The sequence below is a fragment of the Haliaeetus leucocephalus genome, unplaced genomic scaffold (genome assembly GCF_000737465.1).
Source record: "Haliaeetus leucocephalus isolate CR32 unplaced genomic scaffold, Haliaeetus_leucocephalus-4.0 Scaffold1014, whole genome shotgun sequence".
Classification (NCBI taxonomy): Eukaryota; Metazoa; Chordata; class Aves; order Accipitriformes; family Accipitridae; genus Haliaeetus; species Haliaeetus leucocephalus.
This window is the reverse complement of record NW_010973450.1, coordinates 1,912,841-1,940,214: the sequence shown is the minus strand read 5'-3', so window position 1 is coordinate 1,940,214 and position 27,374 is coordinate 1,912,841. Positions and strand designations below refer to the sequence as shown.

The 27,374-nt window shown below is 42.5% G+C and overlaps 1 protein-coding gene across 4 annotated transcripts in view; it reads right to left on the bottom strand.

Annotated features, from left to right (window-relative positions):
• Positions 1-2,057: 2,057 nt before the first annotated feature.
• TIPARP (TCDD-inducible poly(ADP-ribose) polymerase) overlaps positions 2,058-27,374 on the bottom strand; it is a 41,994-nt gene continuing 16,677 nt past the window's right edge. For 3 of the 4 annotated variants that reach the window (XM_010584927.1, XM_010584928.1, XM_010584929.1), the window contains 5 exons: positions 23,671-24,674; positions 9,727-9,895; positions 8,016-8,197; positions 3,840-4,115; positions 2,058-2,793 (listed from right to left, as the gene is read on the bottom strand). In XM_010584927.1, the coding sequence (XP_010583229.1) occupies positions 2,346-2,793; positions 3,840-4,115; positions 8,016-8,197; positions 9,727-9,895; positions 23,671-24,611 (2,016 nt within the window). In that variant the 5' untranslated portion in view covers positions 24,612-24,674 and the 3' untranslated portion in view covers positions 2,058-2,345. Of the gene's footprint in view, positions 2,794-3,839; positions 4,116-8,015; positions 8,198-9,726; positions 9,896-23,670; positions 24,675-26,787; positions 26,869-27,374 lie in introns of those variants that run through there. The other variant, XM_010584930.1, reaches the window with a different exon arrangement.

Here is a 27,374-nt window from a genome sequence, read left to right as displayed (position 1 = left end):
CAATTCCCCCGATGACGGCTTGAGAATGGAGTGAAGCCTCCAATCCCCAGCGTGAGGCTTTGCAGCCCCCAACTCACCCTCCCCGACAAATGCTTTTTCCCACCCTTGGCAGCAGTCCCACCTCCCATACTGATCCTGTTCATCTGAGTCTCCAACTGGCCAGAAGTCTTTGATGGGGGAACTACTGAACACAAAAGCTGCAAGAACATCAGCCCTTATTCCAGATCTTTGTCCCTTAAGTAAATCTTAAATCTGACATAACTGCAGCATCCCGTGTAAAGACATTTCTAAAATATGCCCACGCAGATACAACTGTAAACGTAACGTAACCGACTCAATCAGCTTGTGCTGCTGGAGCAACTCCCAGCCCCAGCTGCCCCCCAAAATGCTGCCCCGTGCCCCCAGAGAGCCAGGCTCCGCAGGCAGCGCTCTCCAGCAAGGCATCTGTAGAGCGTACCAACAATTAGAGAATTTCACCTTTCCACCCCAATTCCACCATGGCTGGACCAAATGCACGCGAGCACACCACCGCCTCGCAGCCCCGGGACTGCCGAGGCGTAGCTTCAGCTACTGCAGGAAAGCCCGATTATCATCGGAAAGAAGGGAAGGCAAGCCAGAAGATTTAGCAGCTTTTCAAATGAGATGACCTTGGCTTTACTTCATCATCAGCCACAAGCCACCTTACCTTTCCAAAATCATCTCCTGGGGAGGCAACCCACAGCCAGGACCAGCTCCTCTGTGTGGTGTATCCCAGCTGATAGCTCCCATCCCACCATGCCAATGTCTCCTCCTCTAAGCCAAACCTCCTCAAATTTGGGCTCTCCCTGTGCTGCCAAGGGCCTCAGAAGAGACTGGGAGTTAAGTGGAACCAGCTGCTTGGATCTTCCCCCTCTTCCCACCTACGAGCTGGTTTGATCTACTACAGGTGATGAGGAACAATCCGGTGGGACAGAAACAAGTAGAGCACTGGTGGGAGTAAATAATTCCCTCCTGTGCCAAAACACTCCGGAGAGAAGGTGGATAGCAAGCAGGTTATCACAAAAGCGCAGCTCCAGGCTCAGCTGGAGGAGGTTTGCTGCAGAGCACTGAGTCTGAAGGTCCCATCCCACCCCAGAGACCCACCAGACCTGCTCCTGGGGCTGGCGGAGGTACAGCAGCCGCCCGGGCTTCTTGAGCATCAGGCGAGGGCTCCCGGGCCACACCTGCACTAATAAAGCAGGTGTAGCTTTTATAACGAGACGCGTAACACTTCGTAAAGGTCCTAATGAGGACAGGGCATCGCGGGTGTATCTAACTCAGGCCGCACGAGGTGAACAACTGTAAAGCATCAAAGTTAACCTTACTGGGCTGTAAGCTATGCCACTTGCCATAGAACTAAAATTTTCGTCACGCTAGCCAGCCTGTTCCAGCCTTTGTAAGGTAGCAGTGACCTGAGCGTGCCTGTGACAAGCTCCTGATGACTTTGGTGGAACAAGCCCAGGCGATAGTCAGTGGGCAAGCTGGCTCCCGGGTTGGCCCGGTGGCCGGTGAGCGTGTGGCACGGGCTCCGCCACACCACGGTGCTTCGGGGATGACTTGGAGAAAACGGACTGAGCCAAGAACGCTAACTATGCCAAGGTCCGGAATGGAGGCAACCATTATTTACTTAACTTCCCACCGCGGCGGCAAAAAGTGATAAACTGGATGTCCCATCGGCTACCGGGAAGCCATCTGGCTTTAAACCCTCATGGACTGCGTGCTATACTAACCTCTTCCTAATTTTACTTAGGGCTGATTTTAGAAAATGATGTATTTATTTGTGTTGTCCTGTTTAATAATCCAAAGTATGAGCAGGATGTTTGTTTTGTAACCTCTCCCAATCTTTCGGAAATACAGTAATAAAAAAATAGTGGTTGGGAGAATCTCTTACTTAATATACTTGGGATGAAAATTATCTGGTTCTGATTATCTAGCAATGGCTATCCATAAGACTTTGAGATCAGGGCCTAAGCGATTTTCTAGCCGCTCTAACACGCGCAGAACGCAAATGAAATTATAGACACACACGCACGCACGCTTTTTAAACATGAATATTTACTAACATAAATAAACAGTGTTTTATAACAAAAGGCACAGATTTGCAACTATAAACAATGAAAAAATATTTACAGTTTGCACATACATAATCAAACAGCAAGTGCACAATTGGTCATTTCAGATCTTCTTTTCTATATTTTGAGATTTAGTTCCTTCCAAGCAAGTAATCTAATCAGTTCTGCAACGTCCAAATTTTTTTTTCCACAAAAACTGCTACCGATGCCAGATAAGAAAGTTTATTAAAATGAGTAATTTAGCAGCACAAGTTTTCAAATGGAGACAGTGTTGCTAACTTCTTCGTATTGGATAATAAAATAAGGGTAGCTCTGATCGTCATTAAAAATGACAAAAATCTGAGGCTCAAAGTAATTGTCCACACAGGAATCATAGAGGTCGCTGGTAATGCTGCCGGGGTTCACCGGTGGAGGTCTCCTCATGGTGTGGTTACCCACTGTGTACCTTCCTGTCAGTACTTTTGCCAGGAACATGTAATGAACTCCTTTGGGTGACCTTTTGGAAAAATTATGGGAATAGCTTGCCTTTCTGGCAAAGTAACTGCCCTGTCCAAACATGGTGGCATGCTTCCCACAGACGCGCGGGTCGAAGTTGTGCTTGCAGATTCCATCCACCACATCCTGGGAGGTGCCGTGGAACAAATGCCTTTCGTTCATTATCCTGTCGAGCCCAGACATTTTTTTTGACATATATTCCTTTTTCCTGGAAAAGAAAACGGAAAGTGAAGATGAGTATTCATTGCAGACCTGCAAGGGAAAAGCAGTTTTCGCTGCCGCTCTTAAAGTATCAGTATTATCCTCTAGAATAGTAGAGTTGTAAGAGGAGATACGAAAACATTTCTATACAGATAGCAAAGTGGGTCTTCCACTTTCAAATAAAGCTTTCGTGTGAAATAAGTATTTTTGGAAGGTCCCGAGCCAATACTGCTGGAGGCAGAGCTCTTTCACTCGCACAGCGGCAAAGGCAAAGCAGCTTGAGAAGTGCCTGCTTATCTTTGCCTGTATTCCACCTTGGATGCGGAAGGAAATCTTCCTCAGAGTGAAAACAAGGGCTGTGCAGAAATTAAATCCCACTAGAGCTTCAGAAGAGGCCACGGAGAGGAATTACTGAGAGGCAGGGTGGGTGAAGATGCTCTAGACCAGCGTGAATACTGTAAGAATGTCAGTCTGCTCACGCAGCCCATCCCTTGACTCCTCCTGAGATTCTGCCCTTCTTAAGAAGGGAGAGAGAATCCATAAATCTAATTTCCTATCAGTTACGAAGTGGTCAACGGATGGTAACTTTCAGACACAGCACCCTTGGTTTGCACGGGACTGACTGACACAGGGTTTTGTCTTTGCGAGACCACTGTAAGACCCTGGCTCGCATGTTCTGGGGAACCAGGGCACTAATGGCTGTCTTCAACAGAGAGATTATTTGATGAAAACAATGCCTACTCGTTCAGCTTGAAAGTGAACGGAAAGGTTTTTCAACTAGATATCTTAGATTTATTTTGAAGTTTCTGTGAAGATTATTCTACAGAAGTTATCAGTAGATAGTGTATTAAACCTCTTACACAGGAAATTTCAGGGTAAGATATTTTTCAGTACTCTTCTGATAAAGTAGTTCAACTGAAAATGCTCCTTTTCTTCAGTAAACCTGGAGTTCATGTATTCTACTTGATGATCAATGTCCATTTTGCAGCCCAAATCACATATTTTAAGGTATTTTTCCACAACTGTAAAAGAATGGTATTTGCATTCTCTTACCTTTTATATTTCTCCCAAAGAAACTGATTCTGCACTCTCAGAATTTTCAAAATTTTGTATTTGGTCTCTGGCACAGTCTTGTGAAACAGGTTATAAATGGTTCTATAGCTTTTATCTTCCTTCAGAACAGGCACTTGGATGAAGTCCTGAGATGGATCCATACTAATCCAGGTTTCAGGATAGAAGTTCGGAGAGGTAACAGCAGTCGGAGATAAGACATGTGAGGAAGCTGGTTCAGCTGACGGAGAGGGCACTGGAGAGTTGCCACTTAAGGTCCTAGTCGGGGAAGGAGAAAAAGATTGTGCTTAAACAGTCACAAACAGAAGAGCTTCTAATCACATTTATTTCACCACCAACGTATCTCAAGCAGTTGCTGCTCTTCAGTTCTGTAACAATTTACATCTCTCTAATGCTTGTTTAAAACAAACATGCCAGCTATTTCTGCTATTTTAATAACACCTCCATCCACACAAACTAACAACAAAATCTTGACTTTCAGGGATGCCGTTCCATGGAGAGAAAAACACCAGCAGGCAGTAAGATTAAAAGCCTACTATTATCATTATTCACATTCTGGGGTGGGGTTATAAACTACAGACAGGCGGAACGCTACCAAATACAATTATTTTGTATGGTAGCTATAAAGCATTAGTGAATTTAACATAGCAAGTAGGACATAAGGAATAAGAAAAGATTAATAATGTGGCAACATTCGACCTAATTTCCCTAAAATACAATACAAGGGGTAGATACATACACTGTCTTGTACAGCATGAATAATGAATAACCCCAACTAATAACATTTTATAGGCAAAACTTGCTGATATTTCACTGCATTGTGCAGAAGAGGAGACACTGTGTTTTCAGTACTAGCCAGTACCGTGCCGAGGAAGGCTCTCTCATTTTCCTTTGCATGGGCCAGATGTAGATTTGCATTTGCAGTTGCTTCTTTTCATGCACCAGACCAGCCCCTCCTCTGGGGAACACTGCCAGATAAGGGGTCGGGAAGGGGAGCAGGAGGGGAGCTGCTGCCTGTAACGGCCGTGGCAGGGAAGCAGCACGGATGCCAGAAAAAGAACAGACACCAGTAAAATCCAGTTAAGGACATCAGCTGTGGTGTGGCCAGACTTCGTTCTTAATAAATACCTGCACCTCTGCGGAATTTTTCACACTCTTGAAGCTGCTAAATTTAGATAAAGAGCGTGGCATTTGTGGCTTATGTTCCCCTGATTATAATCTGAACAAGCAAGCCTTACTCAGCTGAATAATCCTCACCCGTTGGAGTTCTCCCACTTACGTCAATGAAAACACTTTGAACACATAAAGCTTGCAGGTTCAGGCTCTGGTTTTCACTTGAAGCACACAGCTCTTCAGCTCCTGCAAGCTGGTGAGGTTCCCTTTCAGTTGCAAGAATAGATAGGACTATCTCAAAATTTCATCAGATGAGTATTTTACCAAAGTATTCTTACAGGAAAAGCTGCTCTTGACTCCAGGACCAACCAGCAATGAATGCAAATAGGTAAGGTCCACTCAGAAGTAGGCAGCTTTTTTTAGGGAAGACTATGAAGTCCCAGGTACTCACTGTCTGGCTGGAGGTGACCCAAGGGGAATCTTGTCTCTAAACCCCACAGATGACCTTAAATTAAACTTCATTAAATTAAATTTTAATGAACATTAAAGTTCATGTAATTTCTCAGGTCACTTGTGCTCTGATAACATATCACTGCCAACGCATAAGGAGAAAACCTGTTCTGACTAGGAGGAAATGGGGAAAGGGAATCCTTTGTGTATTCATCTTGGGCAAGCTGAGGTTTGACAACATCCAAGGCCAAATCCTGCCTCCCTGCCTATACGCAATGGGATTTCGCACACAGGAGCAGCAGACAAACTCGATTCCCTACACCGTCTTTGTAAAAAGAAAGTTTACTGGCAAGTAAACAAACTCTCAAAGCTTTGCTGAAGGCAAAGCCATTTTCTCCAGAGTGACTCTCCAGGAATCAATCTGCTTTTGTTCAGGCACGATGCTGCCTGAAAAGCCGCGAAACCGTGACTTCTGCACCCAGCCAGTCTGTTCCCGAAGTACACAATCACAGAGCAACTGCTGATTCTCCCTGCTCGTTAGCCTGCTTGTCTCTGCAGAGCCAACATAATTATCTAGATAAATAAGAACTCTACTGCTATTCACATCTTACCTACAGAAACATCAGTTAAGGTTGCCTTTCAGAATATTTAATGCTGGCAATATATGAGCCTGTGTGTGACTTTTTTGTGTGACCCAGAAATAATTTCACGTGATTTTCTGATTGCAGGTTGAGCTTTTCAGGTCTGGGAAAAAAGTTAGGGGGAAAATAGTCTATTTTTAAACTGATATATTTGATCTGGATCAGAGAGACAGTCAACTGTAACTGCACTCACACTTTTTAGAGCAGACATGCTCTTTAAAAAAGCGTTCATGTGGTTTTCACCTGCTGTTCAAAGCTAAAAAGAGACCTCACTTCATTTGCATGGATTTGACTCAACTCAAAATTCTTCTCACTGCTTATTAATAGTTCAACAGAAACCCAGAAGATGAATTTTTCTAAGAATGACTGTTAAAACAGTAGTCTGCAATATTACATTGTGTATTTAATTTTTTTTTTTCCCCTCCTAAAGTCAATGGGTAAAAAACATTACTGTAGAACCTCATTCACTCACACTTGGACTGGAAGACCAAGCACAGATTAACAATAAGTTATGGATTAATGAGTAAGACATCAAACACAATAAAAATACTGCAATCCTTTGGTGTACTTTGTTCATTTTTTCTGACTAGTGTAAATTATTTGTAAGCATTTATTATACAAGGGAAGCCATTAAAAAGTCAGCATTTGTCAACCACCATCACCCACTTCCCACTGTTTCTATTCAAGAATTCTTTCCCACTTTTATAACAGATTTAAGCAGGTGGGAGGGGAGGGAAATGAAAAATCTCAGGTAGCATGGCATGACAAGTGGAGGCAAATACTGACTTCTTAAGGATAGCTCCCATAAATATTTAAAATACTCTTTTGTTCCTTGCCAAGAATTGGTAGGTTTTTAAGTGAGCATCACAAGGTCTTTAGATAAAGAAAACAAGAATGAGGTTTACTGCAGAACAACTGAAATTTCAGAGCCGCATGAGTGTAGAACCGTCAAGGGTCCACTAAAATTAGTGGGAATTGCGTAATTTTAGCCTATCTCAAAATTATAGACTTACACTGTAGTAAAGCAGTCGCTGGCAGCAAAACATCAGCAAAATTGTTATTGTTCGTTAAGAGGATAATCAGAATTGCTATAACCACAAAGTCCACGGTTGGACTTTTTACCTGCATCCTCCCAGTACTTCTTCAATAATTTTGGGTTTCTTTCCTGTAAAACCGTATCTAAAAATGTTTCCAACAACCATGTGTTTGGAAGCTCTGACCAAATTCACGTTCACCTCGCAATCAGATGCGGTAACGACTCTGCAGGCTAATGAGCATTCTAGCCCTACTGCAGCAGTTAAAGCTCCTTTGATTGGCCCACATGCCAAGCTGCCAGTCAGACTAATGACTTCCACCCCTTTGCTAACAGGACAATATGTTCCTAACTACTGAACTCTGACAATAATGTTTCCAGCTGTGCTGGTGAGATCACAAAAATGGTATTTTTATGAGTTGTAATCAAAAATGACTACAGCACAACACTTTCCTCACTATGCCTTTGATGGGTGAGCGTGTTCACCCCCAGTTGAGATGACAATAAAAACAAGGCATTCTTTAATTGTGCTTGAAAATTACAAAATGTTTGTGAACGCTCGTTTTTATAGGACCTAGAACTGATAGCCTGGCAGTCGCTATAGCCGGTGAGATGCTGAAAACTGGACAATACTTTGGCAAACCTGAAGTACGTCTGAACTTCTGATGTTCCGAGATCCACAAGGTACATTATAACCTTTAAATAATAAACAGAGCCTTGCAGTAAGGACTTCCTCAGGTAATATTTATCTTGAAAAGTGGCAAGCGAGAGCTGCCAGTATGACCGAGATTTTTTATTATTGCTTCTGATTTTTCTACCCAGTGATGCCTATTTCTTTGTCACATCTTAAGGAATACAATTCTCATGGAGAGACCAACATGGAGAACAAATGCAAAGTTTCCATTTTGCTGGGATACGTACTGTAAAAACGGCATCAGCACAATGCATGAGCGAAGAAGGGGTCTCCTCTTGATTTCTCTTCTGAAACACGCATTTTGCTGGAATCCATCCTTGATGTTTAGGATATACTGATTATGCCAGGTAACAAACCGAACCTCTTTCAGACCCCGGCAGCTGGCTTCTTCTATCAATCTTACAACAGGCTGTTTCAAGAAAATTAAGAAAACAAAAAACATATACATGATAAATTACATGTTCAAAAAATTAATATTTTTGCCAGAGACCTCAAAGAATCCCTTCTCTCTACTCCCTTCCCATCTCCTCTCTTTCCCCTGCTCTAAGGCACAAGAACATTTAGACTGCTGAAAAATGTTCTGTTACCTGTTTGTAAAATCTGCCAACAAGGCAGGTTTCACAATTTTCCTACATAATTGGTGCTGGTGCTATCATATTTTTACGTGTCAAATGTTATTACCAGCATCTAACCCAAAACTCCCTTGCCACAAATTACTTACTTTTTTCTTTGCCCCCTGAATGTGAAAAGCAGAAGTCTGCTGTAGAACAATCTTTTATGCATTAATATATTCTCCCCCCCCCCCCCCCCCCCCCCCATGCTAGGGAAACCCAGTTCTTTTAACCTCTCCTCACAGGTCCAACATCCTAAATTTCTTGTTGTTTGTGGTGCTTTCTTCCAGACTCTCTCCAGTTCTTGCATTTTTTTTTTTTCATTTGCAAAGCCCCAAACTGTATACAGTGCTCTGCCTTAACCTTCCTACCATGCTTACAAAGTCAGTGTGGCCTGTGAAAAAGAGGAACGTGATCTAGTTTACACTGGTGGAGATATTTTTGGTACTGCCAACATTGTAAGACACTGATGAGGTTTTATTCAAAATATTAGGTACTGCTCTGGCCAGCCAAAGATGAGCTCTTAACTACCACAGGTATTTAAAAGGCTTACTGGAGAGCTTACTCGAATGAAGTGAACAGAAGTATTCTGGTTTTGTTTGGTTTTACCAGTCTAGCACAATACTATTAGACAGTGTACACGACTTGTGTGTCCATAATTGGGGTTAAAGAGTTGAAAGAGAGAAGGCCTATTTAAAACCTGATATGGAAAACCATGGCTGTTGCAGACCAAAGGGCAATGGTGACGCTGGATTGAGTGTGCATAAACCGTCGGTGAATAGATTTCAACTAGATATTTAGGAAAAGGTCCCTAAGGAGCCGGGGCTGGCAGCTGTGGGACCATCCAGCTGCAGCAGCGAGACAGCAAAGGGCTGGATCCAGCGACTCTGGAGGCTCACGTCCTGCACTGCGATGTCTTTGGGGACAGGTAAATAAATTAAAAACTGCAAAGCTTAGTGGTAATAGTGTTAAAAAGGCTGCAGAAAGCTGTCCACCCCACCCCCCGTCTTAGAACCAGATTTCTAGGGATTAGAAGGGACTTTCTCGGTACCGACGTGGGCCAGTTTGCTCTCAAATTTGACAATTCGGTCAGTCTCCGTGTCTCTGATTTCAGGGATAATTCAAGGTGCAGTCCAGCAGAGCAGAGCACAGTTCTCCTTTTATTGCTTTTTTCAGTTCAACACTGACCTTCTTGATTATCTTCCTCAACAATAACTCTAAGTAACTTTCCGGAACGTTCAAAGAGGAAACAGACTAAAAATGTATATATAGTTTATAGTATATACTGTTACAACCCAAAAGCAGGATTCTGGAACATGTTAAGTACCTCAGAGTACTCTCTCCAGCCAAAGTGGTCCCTGCAGAAGTATTTCCAGACCGTGTAGTAGTTGGAGCTGGAGCTGGGGCAGGAAGGTGTGGACAGCCGCCGCATTTGGTCAAACTCAACAGTTTCATATAATTTCATAACATTCAAATCTACCCAAAACTCATGTCCCCTGGAAAGAACAAGAAAAACAAAAGAACTCTCACCTTTTGTAATCCATTAAAAAGATCACTCCGAGATAACAAAACAGTCAGAACTACATGTCACACAACCCCCGTTGACCATGAGGATGTCCCATGAGCTTGAATTGGGCACAACATGGGGACAAGCATGTAGAGTAGGACCCTGAAGAGCTGTGAGGGCAAAGCAACTCTTCAAAAGTCTCCGGGGACACTGGTGGAAAACCCATGGTCTTCAGCACAGAAAAACAAAAACCCAAACCCAGCAGCCTTCCTCGTCCAGTGGTATATATTCAGTATGCATGAATGGTACAAAAATCAATATACATACCCTTGACATTTTGAGCATACTAAGTAAATACAACACACAACCATATTTGATGAAGCAGCCACACACTATTCAAAAGGTTATTCTTGTGAAAGTTAGTGTTTCAGGGAAGAAAAGAAAATGTAAATGGCTCCAGATGAGGAGCATCTGCTGCCAATCCACTGGAGAGTTCGAGTATCTTTCATCACGTGCAGCAGAAGAGAACTAGCATAATATGAAAAGGAAATGTGATTTCACAATTTTGGAGCCTACAATGAGGAATACTGGCCTTTTTTTTTTTTTTGAGCAGCTATATTGCTGCTACAAAAATCAACGCCAGTATACAACTTCACGTAAAGCAACTGGCACTTTCAAAAGGACCCAACAACAACAAGGTGCTACAAATTAAGAACCTGAGTATACCCTTTATCTAAAGGGGAAAATAAAAGTGCATTTCCTCTACACTTTACAAAGTTGTGTTTAACAGTGACTGTGGAACGCCTCAGCAAATAGTTTCGAATGCTGTTTCATTAGTCAGAGTGAAGAGAGAGACATCAAATTAAAGAACATTCTCAAGTAAAGCATGGAGTTCTAAAGCTCTGCTGCTCATTAGACAATCACTGGTTTATTAGCAATCAAGAACTTAAGAAATTCACAGAAATTGGAAGAAATAACAGTAATATTCATTCCCTACAAAAGTCATTTTTTTAGAACCGGGATTAACATATTTTCAAAATAATGCTGTTTACATAATTAGTTTTCTACTTTTACAATCTCTTTACGAGTTGTCAGCTTACTGGCATTCATTAACAGTTACTAATCTTTGGCAAGTGGAAATGCAGCTTTTGAGACTATATAAAATATTTTCTTTGAATTCTTAACAGTAAACATAAATCAAGCTGATACTTGAAATCTACAGTTTATTTTTAAATGAAATTTGCCACATCAAGTGACAGCTACTCTAAACATCTATATGATTTTATGCATACAGATTTGCTTGAGAATGGCTGCAATTTTGCTAGCTATTTCACACTCTTACCAGTACAGTTCCTGAAGAGTTTTATTATACTACTTTCACAGAAAACTACTGAAGAGTTCTCACTTTAAAAAATGATGATCAGCTGGAATGGTCCTTCGTTTCTCAACAGGAGGTACAGGTGCGTAGCTGTTCTTAGTGTTTATCATCATCAATTAATTGCATTTGGGTCTGTGAAGGGCTAAGTGCAGTTTGAAGTATTAAGGCTTTCCTGAGACAGACAAAGAGACAATGTGTCTGTTCTGATGGGCTCACCATCAGGGGATCTGATCCACTGCTGTTTGGGTAAATTTAGTTTGCTCTCTTTGTTTTCAATAAACTTTCATATAGACTTACAGAAGAGTCCCAAAAGTCAAATCAAATGCCTGAAAAATGCAACTCCATGAGCTACGTCAAATTCTTTGGATGCAAAACCCATTCTTTTTGCAACTCGTCCCCAGCCGGCACGAGCTCCGTCCGAGCCCTTGGAGGGACAAGTTGTCGTCCCCCGGGACGGCTGTCCCTGCCACAGCATCAGCAACGGCTCCAGCCACCTTCCTTCTCCTTCACACCGAGAACTTGCTACCGAAAAGGAACATCTTGCCAGTTGCCTGCACGTGGCTCTCTAAAAACTGTCACAGAACCACGCTAATTAAGATGAAAATTTTGTCGGGACGACGCTATCATGCCAAATCCATAGGTTTAACAGTCTGTTCCCTACTTGCAGCAACAGCACACAAAATCATTATGGTTAGAATACGAGTACGGGAGGACACCGGCTATTCTGCGTAGGAGGTGTATTCTAATAACCCGTGTCTTCCCCTCCAAGCTGCATCCCACCGCAAGAAGTTTGATACACTAATTAAAGCTGACATCCCACAGCCCACTGCATCAGTGGCTGGTGCACGGGCACCCACACAGCTCAAGAAAATGCGTACGACAATACAAAACTCAGTTATGAGATCTAGTCAGAAGGAAAACTAGCACTAACCAAAATAAATGACCAGTATGAAGGGACTGGAATTAAATGCAGGGCTTAAAAAAACCACACACCCTTTCTGGAGTGAAAAGACTAATAACAGATCACCCCATCTTCCTGGTGTGTAGTCATTTTGTTCCATGACAACAAGCTACAATCTAGTTTATTTGAAAACAATGTGTGAAATCATGAGGAAATCATCTCTCTGGAATACCAAGTTCTGTTATTATTTATAGTATCTGCAGGCAGCACCATAAGTGTGATTTCACCGTAAGCTTTTTTCAGCCAATTTCTTCATTAATATATTTTTAATGCTACTTTCTCTTATCAAAACGTAGTCTTACAATTCTGAATTTCAGTGCCTATCAAAGCTGTCATTTTTGAGACAGGCACGTTTAGCGATTGATATTGTTTATATTATGCTTTTGGAGTGAGGAGTTGGACTCAACTGTTTTGGGGTCATGTTGCAGCTACAAATCCAAGCCCTGAATTGAGACCCCCAGATACTGTGCTGCATATTGTATGAAACAAATACCCCAAAAGATATTTCTCAATACAAACCCTCAAAATTCAACCATTCATTCTCACATCAATCTCTTTTCAAGTCAAATACTGTAACACGGCTCTCCCTACTCCAAAGATCTGTGACCTCCAAGAAAGTACAAAGAAATGGAAAACCTTTTTGAGTAAATTGTTTTCTTTTAAGGGTGGTAAAACCCAGAGGATTATTTCATTTTTTTATAACTTTTTATGTTGCATCCATTATAGTGAAAACTGATAATGAAAAAATGTTTGCAGTAGTTCTATGCCAACACAGTGCAAAGCAAAGAGAATCTGAAAATCAACATACACTCTAAACATGATCAAGATTATTCACTAGCATGCTGAACTCTTTTCAAAGTAATCACATACTGGTTAATGTCCTAAAAAGTTAAAGGTCTGTAAACTTTTGAAGACTGGAAAACAAATTCCACAGGCACTCAAAACATGGCTGGCTTCCAGTACGTGACTTGGGTATTTCTCATATGGGCTTAACTGAGTTAAAATACAGTCTCCAACAGACACACATAGCTCTGTAGCAAAGCGAGGAGAATCAAAGTAACGCAATGGGAGGGACCCTGTAGAAGGAAAACCACTTTCTGACACGAACACAGTACGAGACTGCTTTTTCTCCTGCTTTTAATGTAGAGCAAGCAGATCTTCAGGATGAACTCCTGAAACTCTGGGTTGACAGTGCATATGCAAAAAAGGGTATTTGTGTGCAGACAGGTTCCAGCTGCAAAACAGGTGGGGAACTGTAGGGTTTCTACATGCCGTTCTTCTAGTAGTGCTGTAACAAGACGAAAACTTCACATACGATTCCAGTAAAAGAAACTGTGGTAAGGTTTTTTCCTACAACAAACAAAATCTGTGCACAGCTAAGCGTGCATCTACATATCTCATAAGACTCTGTTTAAGAATTATAAGGCTGGCGGCAGCTAATGACAGCTTACAGTGGAAATAGCTGCTCTGAAAGCTCAACATTTTTGTGCAAAACCTGCATAGAATGTGCCAAATTACTTCTCAGTACTGAGAAATGTAATGATCGTCTGCTGTTTGGAATTTTTTACATTTTTGGAGCTCACCATTTCTGCCTCTTCTTTACCAGATTCCCCTCCCTTATAAGCAAACTGAGAAGGGCAGGATGGTCGTCGCTCATTGACTTGTGCTGACGATTCGCTGTAACGAGAGCCCAGCCATCAAGCACCGAAACAGCCGATTACCACCCCTTCAAACATTCTTCTTGAAAGCCTACCTATGATGCAACACATTTAAGTGTTCTTGTTCTCCCATTCCTAAAGAGAACTAAAGGTCACACCATCTCTCAGCGACCCACCTTTCGGTGCGTGCCTCGCTCCTGCGTACCTCACACTGCTTTTCAGCTTCGTCCATCCAAACCCATCCCTCTTCAATTAAAGATGGGGACACCGGCACTGGGCAGTTGCCACCTGGGTTTCCTTAAAGTTTCTCTCAGAGTAAGAGCTGCCAGCTCAGAAGCCAAAAAAAGCTCTAATTATTTCTTGAAGAAAAAAATGCAGTCGAGATATTTCTTGGTATGGTATCCTCTATCCATTTCCCTTAGCTGTGAATAGGGAAAAGTTCAGCAGTTTCAGGATGTAACACAGCAGAATCTTCCTGAAACTCCAACTTCTGTTAAACTAGGGATGCTTTAAAAATGGTATTTTTATTTTTCAAGTTGGTAAAGTGTTTAGAATGCTACTTCCTATTAATTTTAACAGAAAATTAAGTGACCAAAATATCTAAACACCCCGAAATCTACACAAGTGTTTTATTTTTTCCCTGAATACTTTAACTAAAAACTTTTCAACTCTACACACATTTTCTACCTAACAATTAATTATTCAGCATAACACTACATTATTTTATACAGCTGAAAATTTTAGACAATTGCATTTATTTAAGTGACTGCATCTGAAAAACACACGATGTGCCCAAAAGCCTACCTGGTTTGTTTTTTTTCCCTAATTTTAATACTGGGAATAAGGAAAGATACTCTTTCACAAAAAACCCTGATGCACATAAAATATATATTACTCCAATGCTCATTTACATTCTTTAACAGTGTGTTTCTCTGTTCGGAAGTATTAACTTTTTTAAATTATAACATTTACTGGCTTTTAAGCTCTGAAATCCTAAAATATATTTAGCAAAGTTGTTTAATAATAGCTCTTCAGTTAAAGCACTTCCTCTGTATATTAAAAAGCCTATTACCAGCTTACATAATGCAAAGCCATGAAAAAAAATGAATTGTGATTACAGCAAGTGATTGCGTGATTACATTCCTGGCTTCAGCTTTAAGACGCCAGTGACGAAAGCAAATGTGACAACTGCACCTCTGAACTGCCCGAGGCCTAAATATAGGCAAAAGACCCCAAATTTAGGGTTCAAGAACAGTAAAAATGTGAGATGCTCAAGGTTACATCTGATATGTTCTTTAGCATAACATAACTTTATCGTCAGCACTGTATAATGATTTACTACTTCTTAAGAACAGCATACACTATCTATAGTAAAGGGTATCCTCCATAATGTATAGATTGTGGATAAGATATAGATTGGGGGAGGGAAAACCCAACAATAAACCAGCAAGGCACACATCACCTTGTTTTGTGCCCTGAAGGGAGCACGAGAAAACACGTAGCGCATCACGGGCACATCATTGCACAACTAACGGCACCTCCGGGAGATGCTCGCATGCGATGGCAATGAAACACACCGGTACTACGATGGTGACAGCAGCAGAACAAACACACGCACAAACCCAGCAATTAAAATCCTTTCTTGTGCGCAGGTGCATCCCAACTCCTCCTCTGCACCGCCTCCAAAAGACGAGCTCCATGAATGGGGTCTGTCACTCTTTGTACTTTTCCTGGGCAGTTTGCGTTAAGGAAAAAGGAGAGTTTTGTAGCTAACGCGACAAAAAAAAAAAAAAAAAATTAAAAAACCCTAGTGTTGCTACTCATGGACTTCGAAGTCTCTATCTGGAAATACCAGCCTGGAGAAAAGCAGGAAGGCAATGATGAAGGCTACAATTTGTCAGACATTCAGGAAAGCAGAAGTATTCCAGTACCTTGGTGGGGCAATGTGTTAACTCCCAGTACCCCTTTGCATCACGCAGCAGGAACAGCCTTCAGTACAGCTAGAAAGTAATAAGAACAATGCCGTCTTTTTCTACAGAAGAATGTACTAAACCTCTCTGCAAACACCACAAAACTTTGCATCACCTTGCTTCTGAGGTAGAAAATTACTATCCCCATTTTTCCCTGGGAAAGACAGATACACAGAGAGATAAATTAGCTCCTCCAAAGTCCCACAGAGGATCTGCGACAGAGGTGGGAACAGAGATTTCTTAAGAACTTCTCTTCCCCGACTAAGCAAATAAAGGTCTCTATTTATAAAATAAAGCACTTCAATAGAATTATTTGCACTGAAAGAATAAACATATTGAACTCTCAAGAACACACCACACAAACCCAAATTTGGTGTTGTACAACAGCGCAGTTCAAACTAAAATTCCACAAGCGCTCTCAATAGCAGAACGTGGTTCCTTGAGGAAGTTACATTTTCTCTGTACCCTAACTACAAGAAATAACACAAAGACATAATCTCTTCAGGACACTGAACGGAGTAGGTACCTCGACTAGCAAGCTACAACACTGAAGTCCTTTTTCAGACAAGTGTCGCCTGCTAAAATAAGGATATGTCAGCTCAGTCTTCCTTGCATCCTTCTGAAGAACTTCAGTCTAACGTGTGAATCATCTGTGCCCTTTCCGTTCAATAAGACAAATGTTCGCTAGATGTTATGTACAAATAGATGACAGGGAGAAATTTTTTTATAAGTGCTACGAAAATGCATGTGGTTTCCAACTCTTCTCCTAAGTTCAGTTATATGTCATGAGTCTTACCGCAAACAGGGTTCAGAAAAAAAAGAAACCTAGCAATCAACAAAGGTCTGTACAGGAAATGAAACTCGGTTCCCATCAGAACAGCTGTGATACGAAACAAGACTGAGAGTTAAACAGCACTTAGATGATGAAACTGTTGATTTTCTCTCTATGACTAAACCAGTTCCTCTCTGCAATAGCAACAACCTAAAAGCCACTCAGGGGAACAAATGAACTTAAAAGAGCCAAACAGGTACGCAACGCTTTTGTACTTAAGTTTGAAAGATTAGTCACCTTGAGCTGGGTTACTGTAGGAGATGCAAGTCAGGCATTTACACTCTCTGGTGACCCAAACTCGGCAGTATTTCACCTTACTTGTAACAAACAGCTGTTTGAAGCTGCAGGCTGTAGTCCAGCTTTGGGTGAAGGACCAAGTGTTTAAACTCCACTGTATGAAACCAAACTTCACTTGGAGTATATTGTCTTAATAAGATCTTTCTTTTTAAGCAAAGGTACTGAAACAGGATCATCAGATCTTAGACAACAGCAGCCAAAATTTGCTCCCATCAAAACCAACACTGATTCCATAGGAAGCAACAGTAAGCAAGGGCCCAGGTAACACTCACAAAGGGACATGCATCAAACAGCCCTTCGCAACATAGCCATAAAAATGCAGCCAAAGCCTAGTTATTGCTACAAGAAGTGTGAAAAGAGAACAGGAACCTTCCCTCACAGAAGCAATGCTTTGCATCAGGGCAAGAACAAAAACAAGCTGGTAAACATGATCCCGCGGTCCTGACTGTGTCAGGTTCTCATCATTCTTAAACTGAAGAGAGGGGCAGCAGGTAACAGGGCAGGAAATTAGTTTCATGTTTTATTTAATTGGTTCCTTCATCATGTCACACTGCTTCTCTCTTCTGTGACTGTAAGCCATGCAGGAGGTCTACAGTGAGACTCAGAAAAGGGAAAGGTGCTACAGAAAGATTTGCCTCTACGCTTAAAAGACTCCATCATCATCAGAAAAAAAAAAAGAAAATCTATCAGTATAGTAGTAGCTTTGCTGCTTTTCCTATATTTATTTTTTCAAGTTGGAAAGGCAGGTTTTCCTGCCTTTACAGTTGGTGACTGGGGGTGCTTGAAAAAGCAACCTTCTGTAATTTTCACAGTTAGAGGGTCTAGCCTGACTTGCATGTTTGTAAGTCTGAAACAAATACTGGGATACTGGTCCAGATATATACACAGCTTAGATGAAAGCCTGGCCCCAGATCTTTTCTGGCAGGGAGAGGGGAAAAAAAAAACCACCAACAACAAAAAAATTCAATCTATCAAGCTCTCTCACACACAAAGATACCATCTCTGGATCAGGAAGTCATTGAGGCATGACTGCTGGTAGATAAGAGACTGTACTGAGAAGTATGTTTGTTCTGTTCTACTCTTCCCAAGAAACCCACTATTGGCCACTTTTGAACATGAGGTACTGGGTTAAAGTGGTTCTTTGGTGTGAAGTACTGTTAAGTTCTAAAAGTCTGTAGCAATGAGGATGTCAAACACATGCAAATCTTCCAAGGATTACTGCAGATACCATATTTCATAATTCAAATCCAAGTTACATCTTCTGTTTGCAGTAGAGGATAAACATGGATGTCCTTGTCTGAGGTAGATTGCTAGTTTCAAAGGTCTCCTACCCACACCGGATCAGGATATGTTTTGCAGAGAGTTTTGTTTGTTAGCTGTAATTTTTATATCAGTGGATATTTTAGAGGCGGCATAAGCACAGCTCTGAGTGGCAACAGAGCTGGTCTAGGACAGCGTTTTCACATCATGAGAGAGGCATTCCCTTTCACAAAGCTGCAATATGAACACTTCTAAAATGCTTAGCTGGAGCCCCACTTTCAAAGCCCCATTTTTCAAAAACATTCTGCACAGACAGGCCTGGGTTTTTTTAGAATTCTGTCCACTCTCAGGACTTAAAATACCTCTGAGATTTATGATATATAATGAAACTGCATCAATTTCATCAATGCTTTACATAAGATGATCATGTAGAAGTCAGACATTGACCAGTGACCGCCAACTCTGGATGTCTGAGTTTCTGAATGTTCCATCCAATGTTTCACATCACCCCCTCCGCATCCAGCTTCCCAAAAAAGGACTCCTTTATACACTGGACTACAAGTACCAAATTTTGCAATTATTACTCAGCTCAAATCCCTACCGATTTCAACAAGCACGTGTACCAATTAAGAGGGAACTTCATGACCACGGCTCTTGCTAAGCAAGTAATTGTAACAGACTCTTTCTGTTCCTCCTCCTCACCGAAACGGGCAGGCAGACAATGCTACGACCCTGTGCCTGCTGCATTACCTGTAAGCAACTCTTCTGCGCAATCTGTCTCACCCATTATAAATCTTTGTTTCAGAAAGGACTGTTTTATTACCATAAGTATACAGGGAACAGACTGACCTCAACCTGAAGCCAGGTGACAGCTGTTTCCAAAACTGTAATCTGTTTATCGACATGAAACAAGAAAAGGGATATACAAGTGATTGCTGATTCCTATGGCAGCTCGGCATAACACTTGTAACTTCCCTAGATTTGTATAGCTAGAAGCCAATTAGTTTTATTTCATATGTAAATGATACTATAAAGTGGAGCAAACAGGAATTCACTGGAGCATACTATTATAAAGCACAAGGCAAACACTTCTAAAATCACTTCACATGCTTTTTATTTAGAGTCTCTGTCTTGCATTCCTTCTAGCAAGGAATTAAAAGAAGTTCAAAACCATTCAGCTGTGTATATTCAAGAAACACCACACACAAAATCACCAGGCACAATGAATTTCAGCTGTTTTCTCATCTCCGGTGTTATCAATAACACATGAGTTATCTCATACACTGTGGCAGCTGTGCAGACCAGAAAGATAACCTCCTAAATTTAACTATTCAATTGGTCAGATGACCTCCAGAAGTCCCTGAATGACTGAAATGCTTCCACTGTGCTCTATATGATTTTAAAATCATATCAGCATATTCTAACAGCATCAGAGAAACAAGTTATCCCATGAACACAAAACAAAGGAAATCTAGTTTCCTGTACATTTATTTTTGTCCCATTGGGGAACACACAATATTTACTCTGACTTCATCCAAGAACCATGCATGTATACTGAGTAATTAGTCAGCTGCTCCCAGGCAGAACACGTACTATTGGAGGTCCACCTGCTTTTCCCTGACTGGAGCCATTTCATTTGGCCTTTCTCTTCTAGCTCGAAGCAGCCATTTCATAAAACTTATAGAAATTACAGGGGGGGAAGAAATCAAAGCAAATAAGAGAAGATGTTGTTTCACGTGAGTTGGGATATGCCGGGGTACACGTAGTTGAACTGCAGTTCCCATGGCACACAGGGATGTCTCTCTGCCAAGAGAAGGGGTAGAATTTTCAGGCAAAGAGACGGAACCGATGGGTCAGGAACTGCAGAGTTGTTTTAAACAAATCCTCGTGTAATCAGTAATGATGTTGCTTATTTTGAAAAGCAACATATGCATGATAGGACAGGTGTGTGGGGGGAAACCTGCTCAGTTCTGCAGCCAAGTATTTCCCCTTACTAAAGAGCATCTTAAAATATCCCAGCTTGGGTACTCTCACACTGGAAAGCAGCACTTGGCATTGTTCTAATACTTCGCTGCAAGCTGGAACTTCTCCAGGGCCTCTCCTCAAATGTATGAAGGGAACCAAGTGCTTCTAAGTATTTTAACCTGCTTAAGTTCATATTCCCTCATTTGTTTAGACTGCTTGGTATTTGGCTTTAAGTACTTGATAGACCTAAGAAAGCAAAAATATAAACAATTTATGATAAAGTTTTATATTCAGTTTGAGGCCAAACTGCAGTATGAGGCAGTCGTATTACAAAGAAGTAACTAAACAAGGTCTACCACTTCTCCTACTTTCAGATCGTGTTCCTTTAGGTGAGAGGCAACAACTTAATGTATATTTTACATTACTCATCTCAATGACATTAAGATGAAGAAAGATTTATATAAATAGCTACTTGAAGAGCATTGTATTTGAATTTAGAGCTTATTCTCTAATTGAGCCAACAGTCCAACACTTCCGTGAGCGGCCCCGCTTTCTTGGAGCGGCACACAATGGCAATATTATGCACGCAGACTGTAATCACTACCTATTATGCCATATAAAGTGTGTTTAAAACAAAGGAGAATAAACAACTACCACCCACGGGTTGTCAGGCTGGCTTCTGCACGGCCCTCCTTGGACACGCAAACTGCTGAACAGACATTTCCTCGTTGTACGCAATCTGTAGAGATAAGCCTGTAAAGCTAGTCTGACCACAAGAGATTAATAGCTTTAGCCAAATAATGCGGTAACCATGTGAACGATGAGCTGTTCTAGCACGTTTGCGAGCCTCTCGGCGAGGTTCAACGCACTGCTATCTGCATCTCGTTGCCAGGAGACACAACATCGCCCAGGACGGGAGGGGAACCGGCCTCTGGCGAACTCCGGGAAGAGTCACTCCGACTCCAAGCAGTCCACGTCGAAAGGTTCAGCAGGTTCTTCCCATGCGTAAGAGGAAACTGGGGATGGTACACAGTCAAACATTTACCCCCTCCGCTTCAAAATCTGGCTTAAAACCACGCTAAGTCTAAGTCTTCAGTTGTATCAGATTCAATGATTGAAATCAGAAGCTCTAGTCTTAAAAAAAGTTTTACTCCTAGATTCTCACTGATACTGATCCACAAACATGAAGCTCTTCCAAGGGATCAAATACATACAAGAGTTACAGAAACTGCTAATATGTCATTCCATGGTAAGCAGATACTATAAATTTACAAGGGTTATCCAACCTTGTGTTGGGGCATGATTTCGTAGCACTGGCTGAAGCAAAGATCTTCACAACGTCTTTTAAGAGAAAGAAGAAGAGTACAGGCCATAGAATTAGCAGCTCGAAACAGAATTTAGTTAGAAAACACCGCTGTTTAAACTCATTTTAGTCTCAGCAGTCTACTGGTCCCTATAGAAAAGTCAGGCAGACACTCACTGGGCGGCCAGCTCAACTCAACAAGATGAAGTCTACTTTGAACTCAAAGGATCTGCCTTCACTCCAACAGCAGAGTTTCGCACCCACTACAGAGGCAGCAGCGGAGCTCCAACCCAGCACACCTGGCTTTTCTGAGATCATGCTGCTTCTCTGACTTCATTCCCCGTAACAGGATGTCATGTGTCTGGCAACACACCCACTAAGTTTCTTCCCAACTGGTTCAGACAGACAGAAACTCTGTGTACCAAGAGACCAAAATACCCACCAGACTGGAAACCTGCAAAGTAAGTGTAAAGGCGGACAACGCTATTCAGCCAATTTTACAGGCTGGAGATGAATAAGCAATTACGAAGCATTGTTTCTTTTAAAATTAATCATTCTTAACTCCATCGTTTAGAACATGCAGATCATGTGTGTAGTGATGGATTCTGTGATACAGGCTTCATAACAAAAACTTTTTGCTTGTTTGCACAGAGCTCGCATTTAAATTACTTGCATGGGCTTGTCTTACGTCTGCATTTGCTGGTTTGTTTTCAGAAATCATTTAAAATATTTGGAAAAATGGAAGTTTCTCTGTTGTAAAATACTGCAAATTATCTGCTATGCAGTCACAAGATTGTTTAAAAAAAAAAAAGACTGGCATATTTTTTCAAGACTATTCTATAAAATACGATTATTCCCTATTACATATGATTCTTATTTCCTACTTCACTTTCATTTGCACTGTGGGGTATCTATATTCTGGTATTGTCTTCAGTAAAAAGGATGAATCCGTAGGCTGATGGAGCCTGAGTTTTAGTGCCTAATCCAACGTCCAGTTAGGTGAAGGTAAAGACTCACATTGACTTTAAGCATGAGATTGGGTCTCTGGTGCCTAATGACAAATCTCAGCACAGTAAATGAAAATCAAAACATTAAGGAAGAAGGGATATACTTCCTCCAGGAAGTGGAAGGAAGAAGAGGTAGGGAGAACAAATCCACAGGGAATCAGATGGCAAAGGCATTTTGAAGTTTTCACTACAGAACTACAAAGCGTCACTTTGAACTGACGATAACTAGAATGAGTTGCACTGGGTTCACATATTATGGCAGGGTAGAGAAGATATGAGAAGTTTGCATTGTATGCTTCCTCCAAGAAAAAAAAAAAAGCAGTCTACACCCTGCCCTCACAAGAACACGGACCATATAGATCTGATGAACTTGTAAACATCAGCCCTCCCCCCTACGATTTGAAACTGAACCTGCATTATAAAAGTTGAAGAAGCTTTGGTTCAGATCTCAGGGTGCAGAATCAAGCCTAAATTGATACCATAACCAGGGAAATTTAAAAGCTGTTTTCTAATTTCAGAAAATGAGTAGATAAATGCTACTATGTATAGAGGAAACAATAACTTCTAATAAATGGTTTAACATTTTTAGATGACAAATTAAACAGATGATCAGCATTTCTGAAGGTACTACTCTGGTTGTTCATAGCGAATTAGCTGCATCATCACCACATATTATCAACTATATGAAATTTCCAGTTAAAGGACTTAAAAGAGCAGCTATCTGATCTTAGTTGCCTAGAATGTAATGACGAAAACTGTGGTTGGAGTGCATCCAGTCAATCTGTATTCACAGTGACAGAAAGCAACTGCTGTATCATTCCAGTTTCAATCACTGCAAAGGCTCATTCGTGCTGCCGCTTTTTCTAATTAGGAATGTCGAGAACAAGTACAATATCACGTAACAGTCCTTCAGCTTCAAACTTTCCAGATCCTAAATAGGAGTTGTAATTATGTGTGCAAGAATTTTCCGTTGTGGCAAACTTGTTAGATATTATTCAGGTAACATCATCACAGGGTTTATAAAACACTTGTATACAAAACACCAGGAAAAAAGAACACGCATTCTGTTACATTTCTGCACCACTGCTCAGTTAAGCACCCTTGCTAGTAAGGGAGTAAATTCAGTTACCTACCGATACTTCACTTTGATCCTATCATTGTCAGGGTTGCAGTAGAGTCTTTCCAGATGCTCCTGGGAATCATTGGTCACACTTTGCCAACTCTGGGTTGCTGTCCTTCTCACTTGCCAATGGTAAGGCAAGACTGTGTGATGTTTGGGACAATCACTGCCATAAACACAAGTGCCCTGGAGAAAATCCACACAGATTTCTACTCCATCTTCCTGATGGGTGTGATACTGCAGCTGGTTCAAGAGCTCAAACACCAGATCAAGAGAAGCTTCTTCACTTTTATCCTGGAATATCCCAGCACTGAATTTATTGCTTGGGTTCAAATTGTATTGCATCGGACAGCTATTCTCTTGGAATAAGCCAGATGTGTAGCTTTCCAGAATCTTGTCTGGGAACAAAGGACAAGCTGCACCATCACTAGCAGTTGGGTGCAAAGGATGATGATCCTGGAATGATTCATTACTGTTATCAGCAGCAGTTCCAGGAGTAGTTTCTGGTGAGAAGCCCTGCTCTCCTGACTGGACATCCTGCTCAGGATGCCCAGAAGAAGGACGAGCTACTGGCAATTGACTCTGCACATCTGGAGCTGTTGGCACCAGCACAGTCACATTATTTTCTGGTTGGGGGCAAGAAGTACCGAGGTCCAGAGGCTTTTTCATAGCAGGTTCACATAAATCACTATGACCTCCACTTTGGCCTCGGGGCACAAAGACCCTGTCCAAGCTCCCAGCTCCCAGCAAACTGGTGAAGATTGGCCGCAAAGCCCGGAGAGTTTCTGTGTCCAGTCTCTTCTGCACTTGCTGCTTCTTCTTGAAGCAAGGCTTCACTGGTGGTATCTTTTCAGACAGTCTTATCTGAGGAGGAAAGTCCTCTGAAGGAGGGCACTTCATTCCTGGGCAGTGAGCCTGCTGCACAACACACGCTGGCTTTGGTTCGGTGTCCATCAGACACAGATTTTGCTCTCTCCAAATCACTTTCGAATGTCCCAGAGCCTCACAAGAATCAATCTAGGGCAGAAAGGAAAACAAGACAGTTAATCTCTCTAATTGCTCATGGTTGACACGAACAAGATCACCCCTGGAGAGGATTTTGAGCCAGCAACAGCAAACTCCTCCCTTCTCTGTGACTGTGGGTAGCCCCTAGGCACGTAAAGCATGAAACCAGCTAAACTCAGGCTAATTAATCCCAAACACACACTCATCGTCTTCTCACACATGAAATCTCAGAGACACTCAGGCACGCACACACGGTCCCCAGAGGGGGGTCAGGAAAGGGGGATGGTCGGATGCCCTCCTCCTTGTGATGATGTTTAATAATAAACAGCGCTTGAGTTCATTATATTCCACAAAAGTGAACACTGCATTGCTCATTTTTATGCCTCCCTCCTCACACACAGACCCGAGAACAGAAGCGTTCGCGCGCACACACAGCCCTGAATGTTCCCACCGCACTTTAAACATTCACGCACCATTTCTTCTCCCACCAGATAAACGGGCAGACGTACACATTCCCACTCCATTCACATAGACCCTCCCTCGCACAATCTCACCCAGCAGCATCGTCAGAGAACCACCGGCTTCACTTAAACGAAGGGCAAACTTCGTACGGACTTCAGCAGGGGCCAGGATTTAATCCTTGGCTTTTTAGACACAGGAATTCGAGCGCTTACACCCTGTTCCTCCCGCGATGCATCTGACACTGACAGTCTCGTACATGTCCAGACACTCCCACCTCACACACAGCCCTTCTCGCATGCCCACACACTCTGACTCAGATGCACAGCCTGCACTCCGTCACCCTGCGGGGACATACCAAGCTCATTTGCCTCTTGCTAGGCTAGTCAACAAGAATTAAAACCGGGCAGGGAAGAAAACAAAAGGGTGCTAGTTACTCAGGAGCGCAGGACAGAAATGATTTGCGAGACGAAAAAAATTTTTTTTTCCCCTGAAGTACAAATAAATAGTATGTCTCATACGTCAGCAGAAAGCAAGCTCTATAGCTTTTAATCAGGAATCTTGTAATATTTGATTACGTTTAATTAAACCCTCTTCAGTGTCCTTGCACGTAGCCTCAAAGCTTAGAGTGGAGCACCTTAAGGACTACTTCCTGGGTAAGTGCATTCCGAGCAATGTAACTTCTCATTTCAAAACAAATCCCAGAAAACAGATAAAATTTGGCAATCATTTCTTCCTACTGACGATTTGCTCTGGAAAATTTCTCACCAACCCCTCCTTATTTTGGAATGTTCATTTATAAGGCTTTTGCATTACCCTGGGAAACAGCACGTCAGGATTGCCAGGAAAAAGAAAAAAAGCCGTGCCTCTCCAGTTTCCCATTTTTAGACTAAATTTAAAGCAACTGGTATATTTGTTTGCCAGTTAAAACAAACTCCAAAATTATTGGTATCTCTGTTACTCTTCCACAGACATCCGAGGCAATTCTCTTTCTAAAGCACCAAGGGTACCTTAAACCTTCAAGTAACTCCAAAGGTTTAAAAATCCTCAACTCCGAAAGGAACCAGATGCTTCACTTCACCGTGCCCAGGTTTAACAGCCCCTGCAATACGCAGGAGGATCTCCCGGGCTGCAAGGAGTCCTGCTGTGCCGAGGAGCTAAATAAGTGACTTCTGGTCATTTTCAGCCACATCTTTAATGCTATTTCAATACTGTTATTGCTCACTTGATTGTCATTTAAGTTTTGCTGCTATTTTTAAAGACCTGACTTACTGTTTAGAGTCGAATCGCCCACCAACTCTAAAAATAGAAAGCAGGGGGAATGAAGAGTATCAGAATTTGTCGGCGTTTCCATTTCAGGATTTTAACATCCCGAATCAGTCGCTATTATTTAGAAACAACAGAGCACGGCTGGATTTGCACAATTTATTTCAACAGAGGCAAATCTCTCGGGGGGAGATTTCGCTCCCCAAGTACTCCCCACCTCACACCAACCACACTTCCTCGTCCTTTGCTGAAGAAAGGAAGTCCAGCGCTCCGAAAACAAATTAAAAATAAAAGCAACAGCCCCAGCACAAGACCTGACGAACCAAAGCAAGCGCGCCCGGACGGACAGACCGCCCCGCAACTTTCTGCGGGGCTGGAGGCTCTGCGAGCCGAAACCTACCGGCTCTTTGCTCCCCTCCAAGCGAGATTCCGCCGTTTTGACCCAACTTGAGGATACCTTCGAAACAAGATTAGTCTTCGGGAGGGGTGGGGGGAGAAATAAATAAACTGACAGCTGCAGCCGGGCGCTCGCAGGCCAGGATTTCCACCTTAAAACTGCAGAAACGCCTGCGTCTCGGGTGGCAGGTCCCGGGCTGTTTCTCGAGTTGCCTTCGGGGTTACCAAGAGACGGAGGACGGACGGACGGGCGGGCAGGGCGCAGCCGGAGCCGAGCCCCGGCGCTGCGGGGAGCGTCAGCCCGGCCTCACCGCCGCCCTGCCCGCCCCGCGGTAGGTGACACGCCGCCCATCCCGCCCCGCGGCTCCTTCTGCTCCTCACATGGTTCTTCCTCGCTGTTTTAAATATCGTTTCCTCACAGCGCTCGGCTGCGCGGCCCGGGGAGGAGCTCTGGAGGAGGAGGAGCTGCTCCCGCCGGGGCCGGGAAGCCGTCCCGCCTCCTCCGCTCCCGCTCTCCTCACACAGACGCAGTCCCTTCCCGCCTTCCACACACACGCAAACCCCCCCCCCCCTTCCCCTTCCCGCCCCCCC